The sequence below is a fragment of the Phalacrocorax carbo genome, chromosome 1 (assembly GCF_963921805.1).
Source record: "Phalacrocorax carbo chromosome 1, bPhaCar2.1, whole genome shotgun sequence".
In the NCBI taxonomy this organism is placed as follows: domain Eukaryota; kingdom Metazoa; phylum Chordata; class Aves; order Suliformes; family Phalacrocoracidae; genus Phalacrocorax; species Phalacrocorax carbo.
This window is the reverse complement of record NC_087513.1, coordinates 10,211,119-10,232,509: the sequence shown is the minus strand read 5'-3', so window position 1 is coordinate 10,232,509 and position 21,391 is coordinate 10,211,119. Positions and strand designations below refer to the sequence as shown.

At 39.2% G+C, this 21,391-nt stretch overlaps 1 protein-coding gene across 3 annotated transcripts in view; it reads right to left on the bottom strand.

Moving 5' to 3' along the window:
- SEMA3A (semaphorin 3A) overlaps positions 1 to 21,391 on the bottom strand; it is a 339,609-nt gene that overhangs the window by 92,995 nt on the left and 225,223 nt on the right. For all 3 annotated transcript variants that reach the window (XM_064443796.1, XM_064443787.1, XM_064443803.1), the window contains one exon: positions 14,259 to 14,378. In XM_064443796.1, the coding sequence (XP_064299866.1) occupies positions 14,259 to 14,378 (120 nt within the window). The remainder of the gene's footprint in view (positions 1 to 14,258; positions 14,379 to 21,391) is intronic.

Genomic DNA, 21,391 nt, shown 5'->3' with positions numbered 1-21,391 from the left:
ATCTTTCAAGAAATCTGCATTGCAGAAAGTAAAACCAATTAAGGCAGAACCACTTGGCCTGGGCAGAAGCCTGAAGACTGGAGAAGAACCCATAACATTGGTGTCATCCTCAGCTGAAATGTGCAGCAGCTTTGCATATTAACGATAAGATGGTGCCACCACTGCTAATTATCTCACTGGCATAAAAACACATATCACAGCATGAAAAAGGCAGATTTCTATCACGAATTCTTCATCTTTCCTTTCCTTCTCCCAATACTTTCCTAGCTGTGCTGTGAGCAGACTTCTGCAGCATGAGAGAGGTTTTATTTTTTTCCTTTTTTTCTGTTTTGTCAAAAGACATGATCAGGCAAAACATTTAAATAAGGGTAAACTTAAGGTATGTGAATAACGTCATTGCCTGAAGCAAGGGCAATGTTTCAGGACAGCAGAGATCTGAACTTTACACCTCCTTGCTTACATATGAAAAGGTCTCAGATGAATGATCTATTTATCTAGTGGATTGTTTCTCTTTAAACAAAGAAAAAAGCAGAATATACCTTGTATTTGGCACTGCCAGTTTGCATAATGCAGGGATATTATTTTTTTAGTCAAAATCTATGAGATGAGCTTTCAATCCAGCATGGAAATTATGGAGAAAAAATATATTTCTCTCATTTCTGTAGCACTCCGCTCTGCTTCTGGTGTTGCCCGTGTCATTAACTTGAACGGGCGATGAGAAATGTTTATATCCAGATCAAGCCGCTTGCTCAACTTTCCTGGAGTAGTTTATATTTAATACAGAAGAAGGCAGCAAGCTAGTAATCCCTGAAAGCATCCTTCTGATGAGTCAGACCAAGCTGTTAGCCAAACTCTAGTCCCTCATTACCAGGCTTTTAACTCCTTGTAGTGCAGAGGTGTGAAAAGGTTTGAGTGAACTTTAATACTTCTCTCATCCTGAGCGGTGCTACTTGAGCTTTGCGCTCATGCAGCACATTATAATTTTGTTATTCAATTTCTCTTCAGCAGTTTTGTCACTTTACTTTTTAACCCAGTAGCATAAACATTATTTTACATATAAGAACAACCAAAAATATTTTAGGTTTAAAACCAAATGAACATATCTTCAACTCCCAGGCTTTCTGCCACCAATCATATTATACTTTTGTATGCCAGGTGTTCTGCACATAAAATAGATTACTACAAGGCTGATATTTAATTTGCTTAATTAATTTCATTGTGAAGGCATGTTTGAAGCCACATTATTGAAGGATTCCTCCAAGGTAACCATTTAACAGCTAAGTAACCTTTAATTACTTTGCTGTAATGATACACATCTAAGACAGATATTGTTATACTGTGACATCTGAGCACTTTAACCTAAAGGTAGTTATTAGCACTCCCATGCAAGATTCATTATGGATCATATTTCATTAATGGAGAGTATTGTGTTCTCATCTGATTATGTGCTCATGAACATTTATTAACATATCTCCCTGAGTGTGACCATGTTGCAACTCAAAGGAATCCATAGATTTTCATAAATCAGATGGCATTTCTTAACTAAACTATATGCTATAATACAAGTGAAATGTTACATGACAGCTCTTCTGGAAGTGTTTGATACATACACTAAATAGAAAGAGAGTTGCTTAGGGCTGGACAACATATATAAATATGATTAGCTGTTCAATATTTGTAGAAGAAAGAAATAAAATGCAAATTAATGCTGCACTGCAAGAATCACTAGTTGTGATTTATATCACTACAGGTGAGAAGACAGTCCAGACTTGTAGATGACTGCAGACGTACACAAATTAGAATAGATGACATAGCAAGTCACCGCCAATTCTAATAGGCATGAATTAGTCACGATACATTTATTCGTTCTGCACAATGCCTCTTTTTATCTAAGTTTTCCAGTGGTGACTGGTTTTTCATCCATGTGTTTCTCACATTCTTTTCTGACTCACTGAGCTAAAGAAAAACCACATTTAAAAAAACAAAATTTCCTTCTGGGAATAAATAAAAATAACCATATGTGAATTGTCTATGGCAAAATACACAGAAACTGAAGAGAAAGAAACAAACAGGTATTAGCTCGTCTTTCCCTGAGTTCCCAAGTAATAGTAGAAAGTTATTCATGCTTTTCCAATGAAATTAGTTACTAAGGAAATAACTAATTTACTCAAAGTCCGCAGAGGCATGGAGAGTCAGAGGCATGTATTTCATCTGAGTCAGGTCATAGTCACTAAATTATTTGCCTTACATAAACGAAGAATAGGTGAAGGAAGGAACAGAAGGGCACAGTACATTTCCCTCACAGGAATGGTATCTGAGGGAAGATACAAAGATTCGGCATGGTTTATGCTCAGGAGCTCAAAGAGGAGCCAGCACATTTCCAAACAGACTTACTGAGTGCCACAAACAGAAAGCAAGTTGTTACAAACTATGCAAGCTAAAACTGAGAATGAACAGAAGAGTGATTTTTTTTTTTTTTTCCCCAGCTGACTTCAAGTGGTTTTATTCTTAGGCTTTTAGGACAGAAAGGGTTGCTGTGCACTTTAGTTTCCAGCATCAGACAAGCGGTAGGCATATGGGACAAGCACAAATATTTAAAACACTGCCTGTTTCAGTACTATTCTTAATCTCCCACAGACTTTCAGCAGTAAACTGATTAACGCTTCACAGCAAAAGATACGGACTAAAGTATAAGGAATATAATTATTTATGTCTGTGGACTGCTCTTGTGTCTCTTATTTTTAGATAATTTCATGCACAGTCCCATGTTCCTTCTCTTAAGAAAATACAATCTCTCTCTAGGCCATGACCCACTCCTAAAATTGGATTTTCTTCCTACCGACAGGTACTACTGCAGCGGTCAAGCATACATTGCTGTACTGGGTCTCATGTTCACATAAAAATATTTTAAACAATAAAAATATTGTTTAAAGAAAGATGAAGGATCTTGTCTCCTGTCAGATTTTTAAGACCTTGAAATACCTGATTGTTAATCTATCTGTGTCATCTTATGCCAGCGAAAGATGTGATACAAAAGGATGAAAGGTTGCATACTAATAAAAACATTTTCTTTATCCTTTGTAAAGGTATTCATCAAAGTTAGAAAATGACATAATGGTTAAACTGTATCTTCTCTTGTTTTGCAGTTCCTCTTGCAGCCATCTTCCCTGTACATATAGAATATACGGGATTAATTCGTATTCTCTTTCTTGCATGGTTGAGTTAATTCTCTCCTTAAGAAACAAAGTACTAACTACTAATCAAAGCATCAATATTTAACATTATTTTCTTACCAAACTATGGAATAGCAAAATTTTGTGATTTGAACATACTTAGATAGCAACAAATTTGAGACACTCTGTGTATAACACAGGGCAGAGAAGAGACTCAGTTTCAAAACCTCGTAAAGGCAAGGAGACATCTGGAAAGTATTATGAAAGTATTTTCACATAAATATGAGTCTACGTAAAAATGGGGATGGTCAAGATAGCAAGAAAAGAACAATGATTTCCTGTTCCATCAGGCAACAACTGGAAATACCTATGTACTACTGTTTACTCACAGAAATAGTAGCTTCACCTGCCGTTGCTCTGCTTTTTATCAAAGGAGAAACAAGATTTAATCATTGTGGAGAAGCCAGTTTTGTCATGCCAAATGCAGCTGTTGATGAAAGAAAGAGATTCATAAGGAGCTTCGAAGCACACCATGAAGGCCTCATGTCGTGGAAAGTGCCTTTTTTCTTTCCTGAATCTGTTTGAAAGGTTGCTTTTAAATCCATGAGTGTTCTCATCTTTCCTTTGAGGAAATGGCCCTTTTCTGAATTCCGAATGAGTGAGACTTTTATGGTCAGAAGCAACATCAAGAGGAGGTTTTGGGAAGCTCAGACACGAGCCTCTCCATCATTGCTGAGCAGCCTGCACCATGGCCATACACAGCCTGTCTGGGCCCCTTCCTGGGACAAACTGGAGGCCGCTCACCATGCTGATGTACTGCTAAGCTCACACAATGTTGTACTGAGGTTGTGTGGCAAGGTTTTGGAAGCGGAGGGGCTACAGGGGTGGCTTCTGTGAGAAAATGCCACAAGCTTCCCCTACGTCCGACAGAGCCAGTGCCAGGTGGCTCCAAGATGGACCCACCGCTGGCCAAGACTGAGCCCATCAGTGATGGTGGCAGCACCTCTGGGGTAATGTATTTAAGGAGAAAAAGTTGCTGTGCAATAGCAACTGCAGCCGGAGAGGGGAGTGAGAATATGTGAGAGAAACAACTCTGCAGACACCAAGGTCAGTGAAGGAGCGGGGGGAGGAAGTGCTCCAGCCAGCAGAGCAGCGATTCCCCTGCAGTCCATGGTTAAGACCGTGGTGAGGCAGGCTGTCCCCCTGCTGCCCATGGAGGTTACGGTGGAGCAGATACCCACCTGCAGCCCATGGAGGACCCCACACTGGAGCAGGTGGGTGTGCTCGAAGAAGTCTCTGACCCTCTGGGAAGCCCATGCTGGAGCAGGCACCTGGCAGGCTCCTGGAGGCAGGAGCCCACGCTGGAGCAGGTTTGCTGGCAGTACTTGTGACCCCACAGGGGACCCATGCCAGAGCAGTCTGTTCCTGAAGGACTGTACCCTGTGGAAGGGACCACACTGAAGCAGTTCATGAAGAACTGTAGCACGTAGGAAGGACCCACATTGGAGAAGTTCATGGAGGACTGTCTCCCATGGGAGGGACCCCCCTCTGGAGCAGGGGAAGAGTGTGAGGAGCCCTCCCCCTGAGGAGGAAGGGGCAGCAGAGACAACGTGTGATGAACTGACCACAACCCCATTTCCCATCCCCTTGCACCTCTCGGGGGGAGGAGGTAGAAAAGGTGTGAGTAAAGCTGAGCCTGGAAAGAAGGCAGGGGTGAGGGAAAGGTGTTTTAAGATTTAATTTTTTATTTCTCATTATCTTACTCTGATTCGATTTGTAATAAATTAAATTCATTTTCCACAAGTCAAGTCTGTTTTGCCTGTGACACTAACTGGTGAGTGATCTCTCCCTCTCCTTATCTTGACCCATGAGCCTTTCATTACATTTTCTCTCCCCTGTCCAGCTGTGGAGGGGGAGTGATAGACAAGCTCTGGTGGGCACCCGGCATCCAGCCAGGGTCAGCCTACCACAAATATGATTATGCAAAAAGGATAAATACTAGGTTGCTCCGAAAGCATGGAAATAGGTGTGTTTACAGACTTGCATGTAACTTCCGCGAGTTAAATATATCCTACAGCCTTTAAAAATCATTGTGGATCCCACAATGAATAATGTTGCTTTGATGCTCATCTATCCAAATCTGTGCTTAGTAACTCCTTCCTTCAGTTTTGCTTCCTCCTGCACCTCTAAATCAAGAAATAATTCTATTTATAAGTCACTTCCTCAGTTAAGTCAGTCTATACTATAGGCTGGTTTTCCACTGTTTTTATTACATTCGTTTCCCAACAAATGGTGGTTTGTGTTTGGTGGTTTTTTCTCTCTCCCCCATGTTGGTCAAGAGATCAAAGGGTTCAGCCATACTTGTCTTCTGTTGCTGGAGGTGTGGGGATGAAATTTTGCATATGTGGCATGACTGTGAAGTTGGTTATTGTTTTCAACTGTTAGTCTAACAAGAGGCAAATGTTATGGACTCTCTTGATGAATGAACATCACCAACAATTCCCACCCAGAAAACTGGTCAACATCTTAATATGATTGCCATGTCTCTTAAAAGTGCTATCTAAGCCTGTAATGAATTAGCAATACTGTATCGTCTCATGGTAAAGTAAGGTAATCATGCCAGCAGGAGTATTTACATTGAAGAAATAAATAATACATCATAACATCCTTTAACTGATAGGAGAAATAATGAACATCCAAACGCAAACAGTGAGTGTCTTTCCAGCTCCTCTGGTAGCCATCGTTAACATTAATTTTCTTAAAGAAGTCACAAAAATCTGAGTCATCACTCTCACAATGCTAGAAATTAATGTTTTTTTCTGTGACTATTCAAATGAAAAGTGAACCTCAGTCTCAGTTACAGCAGTATAAGTCATAGGGAACTCCACTGAAGACAACCAGTACTAGGAGAAAAAACCTCACATTTAAAAAAAAAAAAAGAGATTAAACCCAGACCCTAAGAGTGTCTTTAACTTGAATCACACATTATCTGAGCATATTCAAAGTTATCCATGGTTTCAAGACATGGACTCAGAAAGCAAGACATTGCATGTGGTACAAGTGAAAATTCACCCAACGGTTCCGCATGTGTGCGTGTGCACGCTCCACTCAGTGAATTCACTGCCATGGAGGTCTTTTTCTATCTCACTCTTTTTTTACTCCCCTCCAGCCACATAAACAAAAGTTTTCCCACAGTTTGAGACTCATTTCTTTGAACCTAATGAATATGTCAGCCGGCTTTAGTTCCTTATTCATGGAAGCCATTCAGCTGTGGGATACTGTATACAGTTCTCCACTGCAATCAACCAGCATTTCTCAGCTGCAGAAGGTGAAAGCTGTGTACGGTGAGGGAACAATGGTGTTCTCAGTTATCTCAGTGGAAGTGTGCTAGCGCATAGATGCCTCTCATTAGGAGGCAGGGGCTTCAAATTTGACACTACTGTTCACACTGGACTCTTCTTACACTGACAAAATATAAAAAAGTCTGTGTTAACAGTTATCCTGTGTGAGTTGGGTTTTTTAACAGTGGAGGAGAATATGCAGGACCTTGCTACTATCAAGCTTCATTTTGTGTCGTCACATGTCTCCAGTGATCAGACTAGATCCACAGAAACACCGACGCTCTCTACAGACCATAACCTTACCAGTTCTCTCTCATCTCAGGGAAGTTTTCAATTAAAACCCAACTGTAGAGTGCTAGAACATCACCTGCAGAGTGACTTTCATTTACATTTTCTTTAAAACATCTGTATAAAGTAATATTAAAGTAATACGGCTCTGGAGTTGATTTTTTTTTTAACTTCAGAATAAACTGGGAGGTCTGCAATAGCAATTTGGATTTATTTATTAAGTCTTAAACAAAAGTTAGTTGCTGAATAGCTAAACTGATCAGACTTGAATAATAATAGCAATTTCATTACTGGTTTCTGCTGTGCAACAAATGGCCCTTTCGGTTGTAAATTCCATGTCTGTCTTCTGCTTCTCATCATATCTTATACTTCCCTCTGTATGACTTACTAAAGAACCTTGCTTCCATTTTGCTTAAACTGTTTAAGCCTGTAGACTGAGAAATAGAGGTGAAAAAATAAAATAGCCAACTGCACTGTTTTGACTTGTGACAGTTTAAAACTTGATTTCATTTCCTGCATGTAAATGTACAACTTGTAAATCTCAGAGTGAACCTCAGACGTAATTACTGACTTTCTGTCACTTTAGACATAAATAGATTCCAAATTGCTTAGGTGTAATTATGAAATACGCAAGGGCAGGACTGAATGCACTAAATGACAACTGAAAACCTACAATGTTCACATGTCCTGTCAATGATTAAAGTATGACCCCTCTGCAAAATACTTTCCCCTAAAAAATGATATTTGTACTGCATCTGAATTTTAAGATACTGAGCCAGATCCTTTGCATGCATATGATTTGGAATAGTTCTGTTCTTACAAATATACCTTTATGTGGGTAAATGGAAGATCAAATGGATTAGCTACTTGTCAAATCTTCAGCTGTCATAAAGGCACATCCTTAATTGTATATGTCAGGATAATGAACACTAGCTGCAAATTTAAAGTATTATACTTTGTGTGCTTACATCAAAATTTAGTATGCATTATAATTTGTATTAGGAAATATATTCTTCTTTTGTTAAAATAAGATAGTTGGAAAAAAATATCTTTCAAAATTTTTCTCTTCAGTGTCTCACTTTGTGGAGGATGAAATATTTGTATCAGCTCTGTAGACTTTCCCAACAGTGAGGGGTAGGAAAGATGTCAGCCATTGCTGTATTCGTGCTATTCAGTTGAGAGAAGTTTACCTCATAAATTAAACTATTCTGACAGCTAAATTATCACATAAAGCCTAACAGTCCTATTTTAAAAGATCTACTCTGGAAATAAATTTTTATTGGAATTATATTTTGGTTGGGGTGACAGGAAGAAGTTTTGAAAAATCTGCATTTTCCTGGTTTAAATTCTCCTTTAGCAAACCAGCGTTCAAAATACAGTTAAAATCAAAGGAGATCTGCAGTGCATTCAAAGACAGGCCTTCATAAATAATAGTATTTAACCACAAACCTGATTCATTTTTGTTTAGAAAGGGGTATATGGAGTTTTTTAAAAAGTATTTTAAATGGGAATCAGGTTACCTCTTAAATTTTACCTCCTTCTGTAAACGTACCACAAGACAATGACCCATAACAAGAGGTGCCATTTGGGACATAGCACTCAACCTGTAAGAAATACGTGCTTCTGCATGATAGTGCTTAAAAAAGTGTAGGCCTTCCAACAACACATCCTGGTTTCCTTACAGAAATATTTGTCAGGCCTTCCCAGAGCAAACGACTCGCTCGGGTTGTCTGATGAGAAAGGACAGTCATGTTCTCTGTCCCTTCCCTATACTCCTCTGGAAAATATTGTCTTCGGGTCACTGGAAAGTTCCCATAGCATATTCCTTCCCAACCAATGATGTAGTGAATTATGGCTGGGAAAAAGAATTATATGCTATATACAGATACATATAACTGTATATAAAACTATACACTTCCAAAATGCTAGGAAGGTCATAGCTATGCCAGGATCTATTTGTTTTAACCAGCGGAGGTAAACTGTACATGTGTGAAAAGCCTGATTTTATGTGAAGAGTTTTTGCACAGGGTAGCCTAAGGGACTGGAAATCGATGTCATGTGGAGCAGCAGGTGATGGTTTGCAGACCCAGCAACCTCCAGAGGAATCAAGCCCCTTTATACTGTGATTTTGGTGCCTGACCTTGTGAGATGCCTGGACATATGTGTGCCTAACACTGACTATCCTGTTACCTGCCAACCTTTACGGACAAGAAATACCAGTACAGCAAAAAAGTCCAGTACCTGGGATTTCCCAGTGTAGCAGAAATCATTATCCTGCTTTTCATGAAACAAGATGAAGTATATCCGCCTTTAAACATCTAAGAGAAGTCTTCTTTTTCCCACAGCAAAACTACCCAGGCGATTGAAAGAAGTGCTCTAAAAGGTACTTAGCTTGTACATAAGCTCTTCAGTTTTATTTTCATGTACTATAGTAACAGGATATCTAGTGGTTTGAAAGGTTAAAGCATCTCTGAACTGAAATAGGCTGTTAAAGTCTGTAAATTAGGCCTTCCTTTATTGGCATTTCTCTGTGACAATAGTAATGCTTAGAGTTAGTGAGTCACAAAGACTTTTTATATCACACAATTGTTATATCACAAATGAGGATCATCCTTTAACCGTATCCTTTTCCTTTGTATTTTCTCTATATATTTGGTAAGCATATAAATGCCATATAAAGGTAAAATTAATTAGATAGAAAGCAAATTAGCCTGAGGTGATTTTTAACTTAAAAAATCATTTGCTCAAATGTTTCACTTAAAAACCACAGGTCAGAATCTTAACTGATGTAAACTGACACAGCTTTGCTGTCTTCAATGAAGTTAGGCCAATTTATGCCACATCTGCTACTACTGAAGTCAGTGTTTCACCCTGAATTTTATATTAGAAAATAAAACACAACATGTTTTCTACCAGCAGTAGCACTGGTCCTTCAAGTAGTGTGTTCCTTCAGAGTCATTCTCTTAGGAAAAAAACCTGCTCTTCCATCACTATATACACATATATAATATATACAGAGAGACAAAAATGGTAGATGCACAAATGTATCAGAACAGGATGTCCACTGCTTAGAAAATGCACTCTAGACCTCTTCTAATGTGAAGTACAGAAGGGAGAAAAAAAAGTGGAAAGCATAGTTCAGCAAAATTTTATGAGTTGAACCTAAGTTTTTTAAAATACAGAGTCCGGAAAAAGCAAATATGTTACAGGTGGTAGCATTATATAACTTCATATGCAATAACTTAATGTTTTATGTACATCGTAAATCTGAACTAAATTTAGAGCTTCTTTATTGATTAAGAATGAGAAATAACCTGCAAGTAAAGTGGTCCCAGATCTTTTAAGTACACCCAGTTAAAAAATGAGTTCTAATCTGTTGGACAATGACAAGAAATTTGGAATTAGAAGACAATAAAAGAAGCCGGGTTAGTCCTTTGGACAGCATCTATTGATTTACTTCTGTTGAAGAAACCCTAATGTATTCCTGCTGAGGATCTGGCAAACAATTTTATACAGCTCTTGCAATGTCTGTCTGAGCATTAAAAAAAGGATCTATAGGGTATTCTCTATACCTCCACCTGTATGTAAGGGTTAAGTAAATGGAAAATCCTGTTCTTTCCTAAACAGGACTGTTCCCTGCTGGTTCACACAAACTACCCCAAAGGGAGCCCTGGGGAAAGGGAGCAGGGCTCCTTCCCCCTGCTCAGGCATGCACAGGCAGGTGCATTCTGCATCCTGTTGCGATTTTCTAGTGGGTTTAATGCACCTCTGTGTCTCCCTGCAGTTGGATTTGTTCCTTTCAAGCACAGATCTGACTCGTGTAGTTTTGCAACCGTTAAGTACAACATACTTACACATTCAATCCTGTTTCCTCAGAAGTCAGTGGGAGCAGAACATAGCTTTACTAACTACTTTCTTGTTTTGTCTGGTAATTGGTTTCTTGTACTATATTGCGTTATGTGGAGAGAACGCCACATGTTGACTAATCCCGGATCCCTGAAGTTGCTCTGTGTGTCTGTGTTAGGTCATCTCACCTAAACTCAGGCACTTACAATATAGACATCTGCATACGAACCAGTTTGCCCCATTCGGTGAAGGTACAAATATAACCTCTCCAATGGATGACCTCAAGCTTTAAATTAGGCTTCCTCCGGTATTTTCTGCGTATACACATGCTACATTCTCTCTAAATATGCTCTTTCCTGCTTACTCATGGCTTATGTGTTTAAAGTCTATTCAAACATTAACTTTATTCTTCTCTCTAAATACTGTGGTTATTCACTTACACATCTGGAATGGATTTAAGTGAAGATTAGTCTGCTTTACTCCTTAGACTACGGTGTAATTCACAACATATTAGGTTGTATACATTTGCACAGATCATTTTTAATCAGATGCACAGCATGCTGTTCATATCCTTTTACCTTTTTATTATTATTTCTGATACTGTACTTCATCAAACACAATTAGACCTGCCTAGTTTCATCACTAGAAATGGTTTTCTTCAAGTATGGAATGGGGCTGCAACACACTGCTTCATATCGAAGAGATATGCAACAGAGATAAAAATTCATATTCCCGTTACTTTATGACTGTCACACTAAGTAATTTACTTCCTTTCCCCAATCATAAAAATTGTACCATATTCCAGCCTCCCGCAACCTGCTCCAATTGCTTCCCGTGTCTCCTCTATCGCTTGCCACTTGCTTCTTTAAATTTCACTTCTCCATCCTCTTCAGTTTGGCACACACTAATTTCCTCCACTGGACTCAGGCAGGTGGGTTATATTCAGAGCTCACATAAACAAGCAATCTTATTAGACAGTAGGTACATTCTCTGACTATTCCCTTAATCACGTCACATTTACCTCTCTAAGTGCTTGAAAAATAAATAAGCAGATGGTGAAGTCAGTTAATTTTCCGCAAGTGTGGCAGAAAATGAATCTACAGGAAATGTTTCAGATGGAAATTTTTTAACTCAGAATCAACCACTTGTCTTCACTTACACTTTTTACCTTTTTTAGTATGCTAGGGAGGTATAAACTATATATGATACAGAAGCAATGGCCCTTTGACATGTCCAGTGCTGCTGTCTGACATGACAGCGTAAACCATCTGGCTCTCACAGATGCAGTGTGCAGGGGCGCGAGGGTTAATATTGTTCCCCCCCCGCCCCCCTTGTGGCGTCTAATAGCTACTGTCAGTCAAGCTCCCTCCCCTTCCCCAGCTCTAGGAGGAGATGCACATTTGAAATTCCTGGCTGGGTGGTATGGGAAAGAAGGAGCAGGCTCTAGCTGAGAGACAGAGACAGGCCAGATTATTTTTCACTGCAAACCTAATAAATCCATTTGTTCATCTGATTTTCACCTTTGCAAAGGACAGCACCCAGGCGGACTGTCAGATTTGTTAAGGTCGGACAAGAGGTGGATACTGCTGCCTCCTGCCTGCCCCAGTTTCCTTCTGCATGGGCAGACCTGGGCTCAGAAAGCAGTGACCCCTCTTGCATGACTGACCAAAGGATGCAGAAACTTGCACTACTGGAAGGGCAGGTGAAGATGATCTCACTCATAGCCTAAGTATGAAAAGGAAATAAAAAACTAACTGTCCAAGGCAGTTCATATAAACACACTCCTGACTTCCCTGGTTTGAAAAGATGAAACCAAGGGTCAAGAGAATGATTCAGGCACGCGGGGACTTACAAACTTACTGCATAAATGACCGAAAATGCAACAACTTAGATTTTGTTCATAGATAGGGACTGCTGAAAAGAAGTTAAAACAAGCACCCTCTTTCAGCTCCAGGGCCAAACACATCGTTGACTCAAGTGTCTCAAAATTCAGAATGTTAAACCAAGGTTAGATCTGGCCTCTCATCTTTGATCATCCTTTCTATAAATCCTTGATAGAGTGTGTGTTAGTTTTATGGTACAGTCATAAAACAGCCAAATGTGGAAGTAAATGACCTCATACCAGCTATCTCTCTGCAGATAGATTCACTTGGCAGATAGCCAAGAATTGATTGACACACATCTTACGGAACTAGAGTTAATTAATATGTCTACCAATTCCCAAATGGATCTCAGGAAGCAGAGAATCTGTTTAATGCAGTAAGCAATGACATACTGTGTGTGGTCAAGAGACAATCACTAATTGCCAAGAATGCATTCTGGAATAAAGCATTAAAGAATTTGGAAAAAAAAACCCTTTCTACATTGCAGTTCCTTTATCCTTTCAAAGCCTTATGCTTAGAACATTTTAAAGAATCATATTTCAAATATCAAAAGACATTTTTATAGGGAAAAATGGTTCCCAGACTATAAAGTCAACACTCAAAAGGTCTGTTAATTTTTCTACAAGAAGAAATTCTTATTTTGAAATAAATGAGTCCTCATTCATTTAACAACGATGTCTTTATTTTCAGGGAAATCTGCAAACCTGAATTGCAAAACCATAAGGTAACTCGAAAGAGCTGTTCTCCAAAGATCACAGAAGCTACAAGTAACACAACTATGGATTCACCAATAAAACATATCCATAAATTAGTGACTGCTGAAAACACATCAAGAGCCCGGATGCTAGACCGAAACAGCCTATTGAGCAACACTCAGGTAAGCCAGACTGAAAACAAAATAAAGTGGACTAATCTGTTTTACATACTCATCTTAGCAAAATAAAAGATTGGCTTTCCTAGAGAGAAAAAGTATTGAAATGGAACACAGAGACATTCTGTTCAAACCTTTGGCCAGGAAAACCAGCAGGGTCCCATTGCTTTTGTGAGTGATACTGGTTTTCACCTGGGAAGACCATGCTCATCTATTTAGTTGTGACGATCACTGACAAAACAGAACAAGAGCTACTGCAAGGTTTCTGCGACACTATGCAAAAATCAGCAAACCACAGATTAAAAAAATAGGTGGACAGAGAGAGGAAAAGTGACTTATTTTTCACTAAAAAGTAAGAAAACAAAACCTAGGTCATGTATGAAAAACTTTCAGTGTGTTAGGACGAATCTGAGAAGTGGGATTTATGAATGTGTGACACACTTTTAATTCCCAGATGGGAGAAAGATGCCACAGTGCCAGACTGTACTGACTGGTAGGAGAACAAAGGACAGAGTTGGCCCCAGAATAAGCACTGGGGCTGAACTACCCCTCTTATAGCTGGTAGCTGTCCTGACCGAAAAAAGACAGTGCTTTTAACTTCAGGAACCAGGCAGAATGGGCTTGCTCATATTTATTTAAGCCCCTGGAGGAAAAGATGCTGTGTAGGGGAGAAAAGTACAGATCCTGCTGTGATTTATCCATCAGCACGTCAGCACCTGATCCAGGAGCAGGTCGTACCAGATCCACTCACCGAGCCGCAGAAACTAGTGAGAGTGCATCTTGGCAAGACAACGTTGTGGCTAAACACCACCGAAGACTAAAAAGAGGAAAAAAGTAAAATATGAAGGTAGTTTACCTCAGGATGGCTTCCAACTTCAATGTACGTGCAGACTGGATGAAAGGCCCCTGTTCCACAGGCGTACAAGTGGGTTTGGTTGTAAGCCTTAAGCACCTTGATGAAATTAGCACATTCTCTCTGCAAAGAAAAGGGGAAAAAAATGTATCCACAAAGTTAATTCAGTGATTATGACTAATGGGAGCTCTTCTCTGTTAGGAATGTATGGCTGAATGAACAGATTTTAAAAGCGTGACCATTTGATGCTGTTTATAAGCTTGTTTATTGCTAAGCATTTAATAAATAGCCTGATTTAGGTTCTCATTTAAATATCTTTGGTTGCCATTTAATAACGCATCCGCCCCTGAAGAAAAGATTACACAAAAAAATTTCCTAATTTTTGTTTCAGACACGCTTCATCTTTGTAATTTATGCTATTGCTGTGTTTGTAAGACAAAACCCATTTATAGAAATGTGCCAGAATGAAATAATGAAGAAAAATGAACCAACTGTTTGCTTGTATTCAATTAAGTAATAATTAGAAGAAAGATGGGCCAGATGGAGGGATTTGATGAAAAACAAATCATTGATATAAAATTTCTAACAATAATATGAACGCTGCCTCACCCCCATGGTCTGTGTTTAGGGGCCAGTTTTACACAGATGACTACATATGCTGAACTTGAATGCAGTTACTGACAGCCCCTAGAATATAAGCTTTGCAAAACTTGGAGTTTACATTTTTTACCTAGGTAAATTACCCCTTATGAGTAATTCTAGTTCTCAGCAATTAAAAACTTAATAGAAACGTTAACAGTCCCTAGTACAAACATTATCTGTTAGCTGTTAACAAAAATGCCATTATTAATGCCCAATGCTATTAAAATGGAAATGTCTAACCTGATAGTCAAGATGTTAATTTTTCTGTTTATTTAATATTTTTATTTCAATCAAGTCTAACAATGAAAAGAAATACGTCAACGCCTGCGAATCAGTCTACTGACACAATTACAAATAATGGATTCCAAATAGGAGAAAAATAAGAACACTGAAATAAAATAACTATTTCCAGTAAAGTTTGTGTTAAAAATGAAGGAAACTTTTCTATGCATGTTTGGTGACTTTTTTGGTACAGCACTCGACCGTACCTCTCCAAGCGGACCAGGGCCATGAAACACCACCTGAACTACCGCCTTCACAGAAGTCTCACTGACTGGTATCACCCCTCTCTGTAACTTGTTTGCTAATTAATCCAGATACTCTCAAACACAGAAAAATGGCTTTTCCAGGAAAATTCATGTTCAGTCTGAGGCATGCCTTAGGTCACCACAGGAAAAAGCAGTGATAAAATAAGCACAGATAAAATACTGTGGATCTACATAAAAGATGGGACTGAAACGACATTGGTCTTCCATTTCTCTTGTTTGTGTGCGTAACAGATAATGGCACTGTATTAAAAAGAGCACCCAGAGAAAAGCATATAGAATCTTACTACGTCTTTGGCTTACTGCTGATAACTTAAGTAATCTTCCCAACTGAGAAGGAAGAGAAAACATAGAGACAGTTAAGGTAATCCAACAGGAAATTGAAAGAAATAGAGATGGATGTTACCAGGGGTCTTCCTTAATTCTTTCCATTCTGACCTTTCTTAATAAAAACACACACAGTTTCTGGTGCATACATATTCCTCCTCCAACACATGTATAAACATGAACATACATTTACTACATGTGTGTGTATCCACAGACTGCATTCCACTGTCACAGTGGTAGAGTACTAAGTAAATACCTGCCATAAATCATCAAAATAACAATATATGTTTTAATGTTGTTCTTAATGTTGTTGTCCTTTGTTCCTTTTAATAAAAGAAATATGGAAATACTATGAAAGTGTGCTAATAATTCAATGCAAGAATAAAAATGGACAAATATCGCAAATTCATGTAACATTAAAAATGAACAAAATTGAAATAGACCCTGTCTTAAACTCTGATATTCTGTGTCTCAGGTGGAGCATCTGACTTCGACTCTACATAATTTAAAACTGATCAATGATTTGTACATTATTAACTAATTCAGATTTTTCTCACTTAGAGTTGTATCTGGCCGAATTCAATCACACCACTGTTTCAGCACGACTGTGCTTTGCCTTGTCTGGTTTGATGTATCATGATTTTAAAAATGTCTTTGTGGTCTACTATTACGGTTTGTTAAAGATTTTAAAAATTTCCTGCCTGAAGAAAACGAAATGTGAAAGGCCAGTGGACGCATACCTTTGCAAAATGCCGTGAGTATGTGGGCTAGATCCACAGCCAGTGTGAACAGAAACAGGTTGTGCTGACTTCAGAGGAGCTATTCTGATTTACAGCAACATGCCACCTGTGACTCTGTATGCACTCGCTAAATACTGTTCAGCTGCTTATCTATAATATACAGCAGGTAGGTATTAGATAGCTAATACTTTAAAGGTGAGATGGAAAACCCTACTTAGTTTAGGGGCAGAGTCGTCTTTGATTTCTATGGATGGAAATTATGAAAAATTCTATCATCAGCTTCACTGAATTATTCCAGATTAGCCTGGGGGTGGGTGGGGGGTGGGTGGGTGTATCAGCTCTCTCATAGCCATATTTGTGCTTCAAGGGCTCAGGATTGATAGTAGTGTAACTGTGTTAATATCAGTAAAGTTACTCTGGATTTAGAATATATTTCCAAAAGCAGATTTGGCTTATTCATCCCTGCTTTTAAGCTCTCCTTAATTCCTTGTACAACATGTTTTTTACCATAGATGTCTGGGAAATACACAACCTAGTTAAACAATGGGGAAGGTAAATACCTACAGCAATAAACCTTTGACTATGACAAATAAATGTATATAGCATTTAAAGTTCCTACTCCAGTTCAGACTGCTCTTATAGCTTCCCTGTGTTTTATAGCTGCATAAAGGAACCATTAAGGTCTATTCAGTAAATTCTCATACACCTCCCTAACGGATTAAGTTTCTTTATATATTTTACATGATTGTAAAAAAATAAATAAAGAGGGGTATTAAACCACAATAAATGACATCAAAGTAAAGTTACAGTTCTGATTTAAGCCCTTGTTAACTCAGGAAGTTCAAAGTGAAGTTTCTGCCCTGCCTAGGAGCCAGTGCTATTCTTGCTGGAACAATAGCAACGGGCGCATTTATTTCAATTGCAGGGTAATCAGATTCCTTCCTTTGTCTAACTGTGCTCAAGTGTGGACGCACAGGTAGAACATGATGTACAGAAATGTTTCTGTGCATTTGTGAGTGTTATTCTGAACTTAGCAGAGTCTGCTCTGTGATGGTGAATATTAGGATTTCCCAGTTACCGTGGCTATGGGTAAAAAAAGCTTCCCGTAAATCTATACTGTAACAACTTTAGCTGCTTTGAATGGCTGGCTCAGACTCCAAATCTCAGCACACATGTATGCTGAAGAGGATACTCTGATCAGGAAAAGCGTGGGTGCAGTGAGGTGACTTGGGTCCGCCACAACATGAAACTTGGGTGACCCACTCCCATTTTCAGTCTCTGCTTCCCCAGTCCTGCCCTCAGTGCAAGGCTCCTGCAATGGTACCTCCAGTTGTGAAACCTGGCAGACAGCTCTGCCCGTCCCAATACCGGTGACTACGTCAGCTCGACTACAAAGCAACTCCCCGACCCCCTTGGCTGGACGCCTGGAATGACTTGGGTGTCTCCAGCTGGGCTTGTCCCACTTGGCAGCAGAGTCTCCCCTTGCCAGACCCCCAGGCCAGCACTATATTGTTAGTGGGAAGGTCTGTGCCAGCAGAAGGAGGCATTTCACTACATGATCTCAGAGTGTAAGCCACTGGAAAGGAGACAAAGACAATAAATGTAGTATCTTGGTAAAATACAGCAGACGGGAGAAAATATCCGCAAGGGGATGAGGAAGCAACTCAGAGCCAGAAGCTATAAGGAACAAATTGTCAGGGAATTTAAACACTGTCTGCATGTGAGTTCAGCCCCCCAGTACCACTGTATCCATTTTCACTTTCCCTGGGAAAGGTATGTTGTTTAAAGAGAATATATTCTGGACTTATCCATACCTGTTGAATATTGTTCTTCTTCAAGTAAAACAGTCAAAGGAAGAAAATTAGACTTTAAAAAATTATTTTCCAGGTGGAAATCAGGGTTTGTTTTTGCTTTTTTTTCATGTGTGAAAGCAGAGTGGAGTAGGAGTGCAAAATACTTTTAGCCTAATAATGTGAATGAGAATGAATGCAAGGTTTGCAAAGTTCTCCATAGGCAGGAAAGCATTACTTAGATGGCTTATGAAAAAAAGTCTTAAAGAAGAGGAGCACTGGAATCACCATAGTGAATCATTATAAATTCTTTCACTTAATAATCCTGTTTATTATAATTGGCTGCTTAATATCAGGAAACTTCTTGTCTGTATAAAGCTCAACACTGGTTTATGCCCTAAAGCTTGAGTTTATATAAATGTACGTAAAACAGAAAGCATAAGTGATTGCATATGGTACAGAATGATTGAGGTAGATATTCAAAGAGAAAATTAGGTACATCATGTGGGAGTTACTGCAGTCCTCAAAACCCCCATTCATTTATCTTGCCTAGCCCGGGAGAGGATTAATCTTCATTTATATTTCAATAAATGGTATAAGGTTTCGCCAGGAGCTGTAGGTTCTGCCTTTGGCCTTGTGCAGAAGTATCTCTGTCTTAAAATCGGAGCAGCTAAGCTCATGTCTGAGACCTCTTAGCATAGCCTGTGAGGTCTTTCTGTCTCTGTCCTGACAGAGGGGACTTCATCAGGTAGCTACTGTTTTTACAGTGTGACTGCTGGAGCTTCTTCTCAAACAGCTCTGTAATGGCATAATTGCCAACATCCTCCAAAGCACGGCCAAAGGAACGGTTGGGCCTTGCCCTGGCTCTGCCATGGGCAGCAGCTGAAGGGCTCACCCTAAACATGGGGCACAATCCCGTTTGTTTCTCTGCTTGGGGGAATTATGGACCGTATCCCTCACCAAAGCCCAAGCAGACACTGCAGGCTTTCCTGGGGTTGGTGTGGCATAGGAGGGCACAAGGACATCCAGCTGAATCCGTTCTGCCTTGCGTACAGGAGTTAAAGGTTCATTTGGCTACTTGGAAGGAAGAGTGCCCCAGAAGTTTACTGGGTGTTCCTGAGTGAAAGGTTTTAACTTCAGGTACATTATAGATGTTTATGCTTCCTCTAATCTTGACTGAGGAGGTTATGGGGTTCAGATCCTCAGCTCCACACTGAAGGTTTATTGAAATGCAAGTGGCTAAAGCCATTTGCATCATATTACTGTAACGCAGCCAAAGCACCAACCCCACCGCAAATTCTGCTGTACTAAACTCCTATTTGTAGAACAAGTTGAGAAATTATTAGACTGCCACTTCCATTTAGAGTGTGAATTAAAGTCAAAGGGGTCCAGTGAGTCTGGAAAGAGATCTTAACTCTGTATTTCAATTCCAAATATTATATACTGTGTATAAGGGCAGAAGGCCTGTCTTGAAGAGGAGATAAAGTGATAATTAAGTTTTCCAGAAGGGCTCCCACTATATGAAGATCAATATGTCTGACTTACTAACCAAACATACACACTTAAGAGTTTTCTAATATTTATATATCAAATTGATAGAAGGTCTTATGCAGAGAGAGATCAGCCTGCAAAAATAAATTAAAAAGAAAAAGTCTGCAACCAAAAGCATAGGAGCCAAATGCAGAAAGATTGAAAAACAAACACTACAGATATGTAACACTGATTAGGCTGTGTTACGCAGACTTTTCCTGGACAGTTACAAAAATAAAGTCCATCCATCTGTCAAAACATCTGCTCTGCATATGAAAATTAAAACAGAATTTAGGTGGTTTTTATCAGTTTCCAGTAATTATGTCTTCTCCAGAAGCCTGGACCTTACATCCTTCAATCTGGATTACTGATGCAGCAAAGAGTTTTTAATGACATCTTTTTAAGTGGAAGTTAAAGGGTAAGTCCCTGTGACCAACTAATATCCAGATTTTTCTCAGTTTAAGAAAGCTTTTTTTTTTTTTAACCAGCATTGATGTCCATACTGCTTCTCAGATATTACAGCAAATGCAAATGGCCAGATTTTTCAGAGGAATAAGTAGAAGGCTAAATAATCCCTTACAGTATCATTAGCTTCAACAGTTTTCTGCTGATTTAATCCAGATAAGGATCAGACCCTGTAATACATTCTTCCTTTATTTCAGCCTTCCTACACAGACAAGTGATTAAAATATCAGAAGGTTTTGTCTAAACTGGATGGACAAGGGGATTTAAAGCTATCGTCTAACAGCTGGACAAACAAAATAAATACGTGTTTTGTCTTTCAAATCAAAGTGGATGGAAAGTTTCCATATAAAGTCCCATACATGAGTTTAATTAATATATTTACTTTTTTTTTTCTTCTTCTGTCCAATTAGCTGAATTCTGAAGTGGCAAGGTCAGGGATATCCATGGAGAATAAGTAATCCCTGATATTACTGCTGTCATTCAAGTTTATCACAATGATGAAAGATGTTCTGGACTTAGTGGGGAGCTTTTTAACTTCCCTCTTTTGCTGATGGGCTACTGCCAGCTGCGATCAGTTCAGTCTGTATCAGGTAGGTATCTTCTTCACCATGCAGCATCATTGTTTTAAGGAAAATATTTCTGGAGCGTTTAGTGCAATAAATGTGATTGCCACGTACACAGATGATCGATTCTCAGCTAGATGCTTCAAACACTTTAGCACGTCACAAAGCATGTGCAAAGAAGTCCTCTTCAGGGTGAGCTCTACATGGCATATGCTTTCACAGTTCCTGCTGCTTGAGTGCAAGTTTTTGTAAAATGCAGTAAGACTATTTAAAAATTGTTGCTGTTCCCCTTTCTCTTACAGTAGCACTTGAAAACATTGGTCAAAGAGCACAGTCTGCTCAAACAGGCCCAGGATAGGTGTGGAACAAAGAAAATTATTCCAATCCTGTCAAAATGCAATGATCTTTTTAAATTTTATTTTACTGGAGTAAGCTAGCTGGTAACACTGATGCAAAGCTACAGTGCTAAGTGCTGCATTGGCAATAATGGGAAAGTCCCCAAGTACTAGGAGCTTTGTACAGGCATTAATGGGT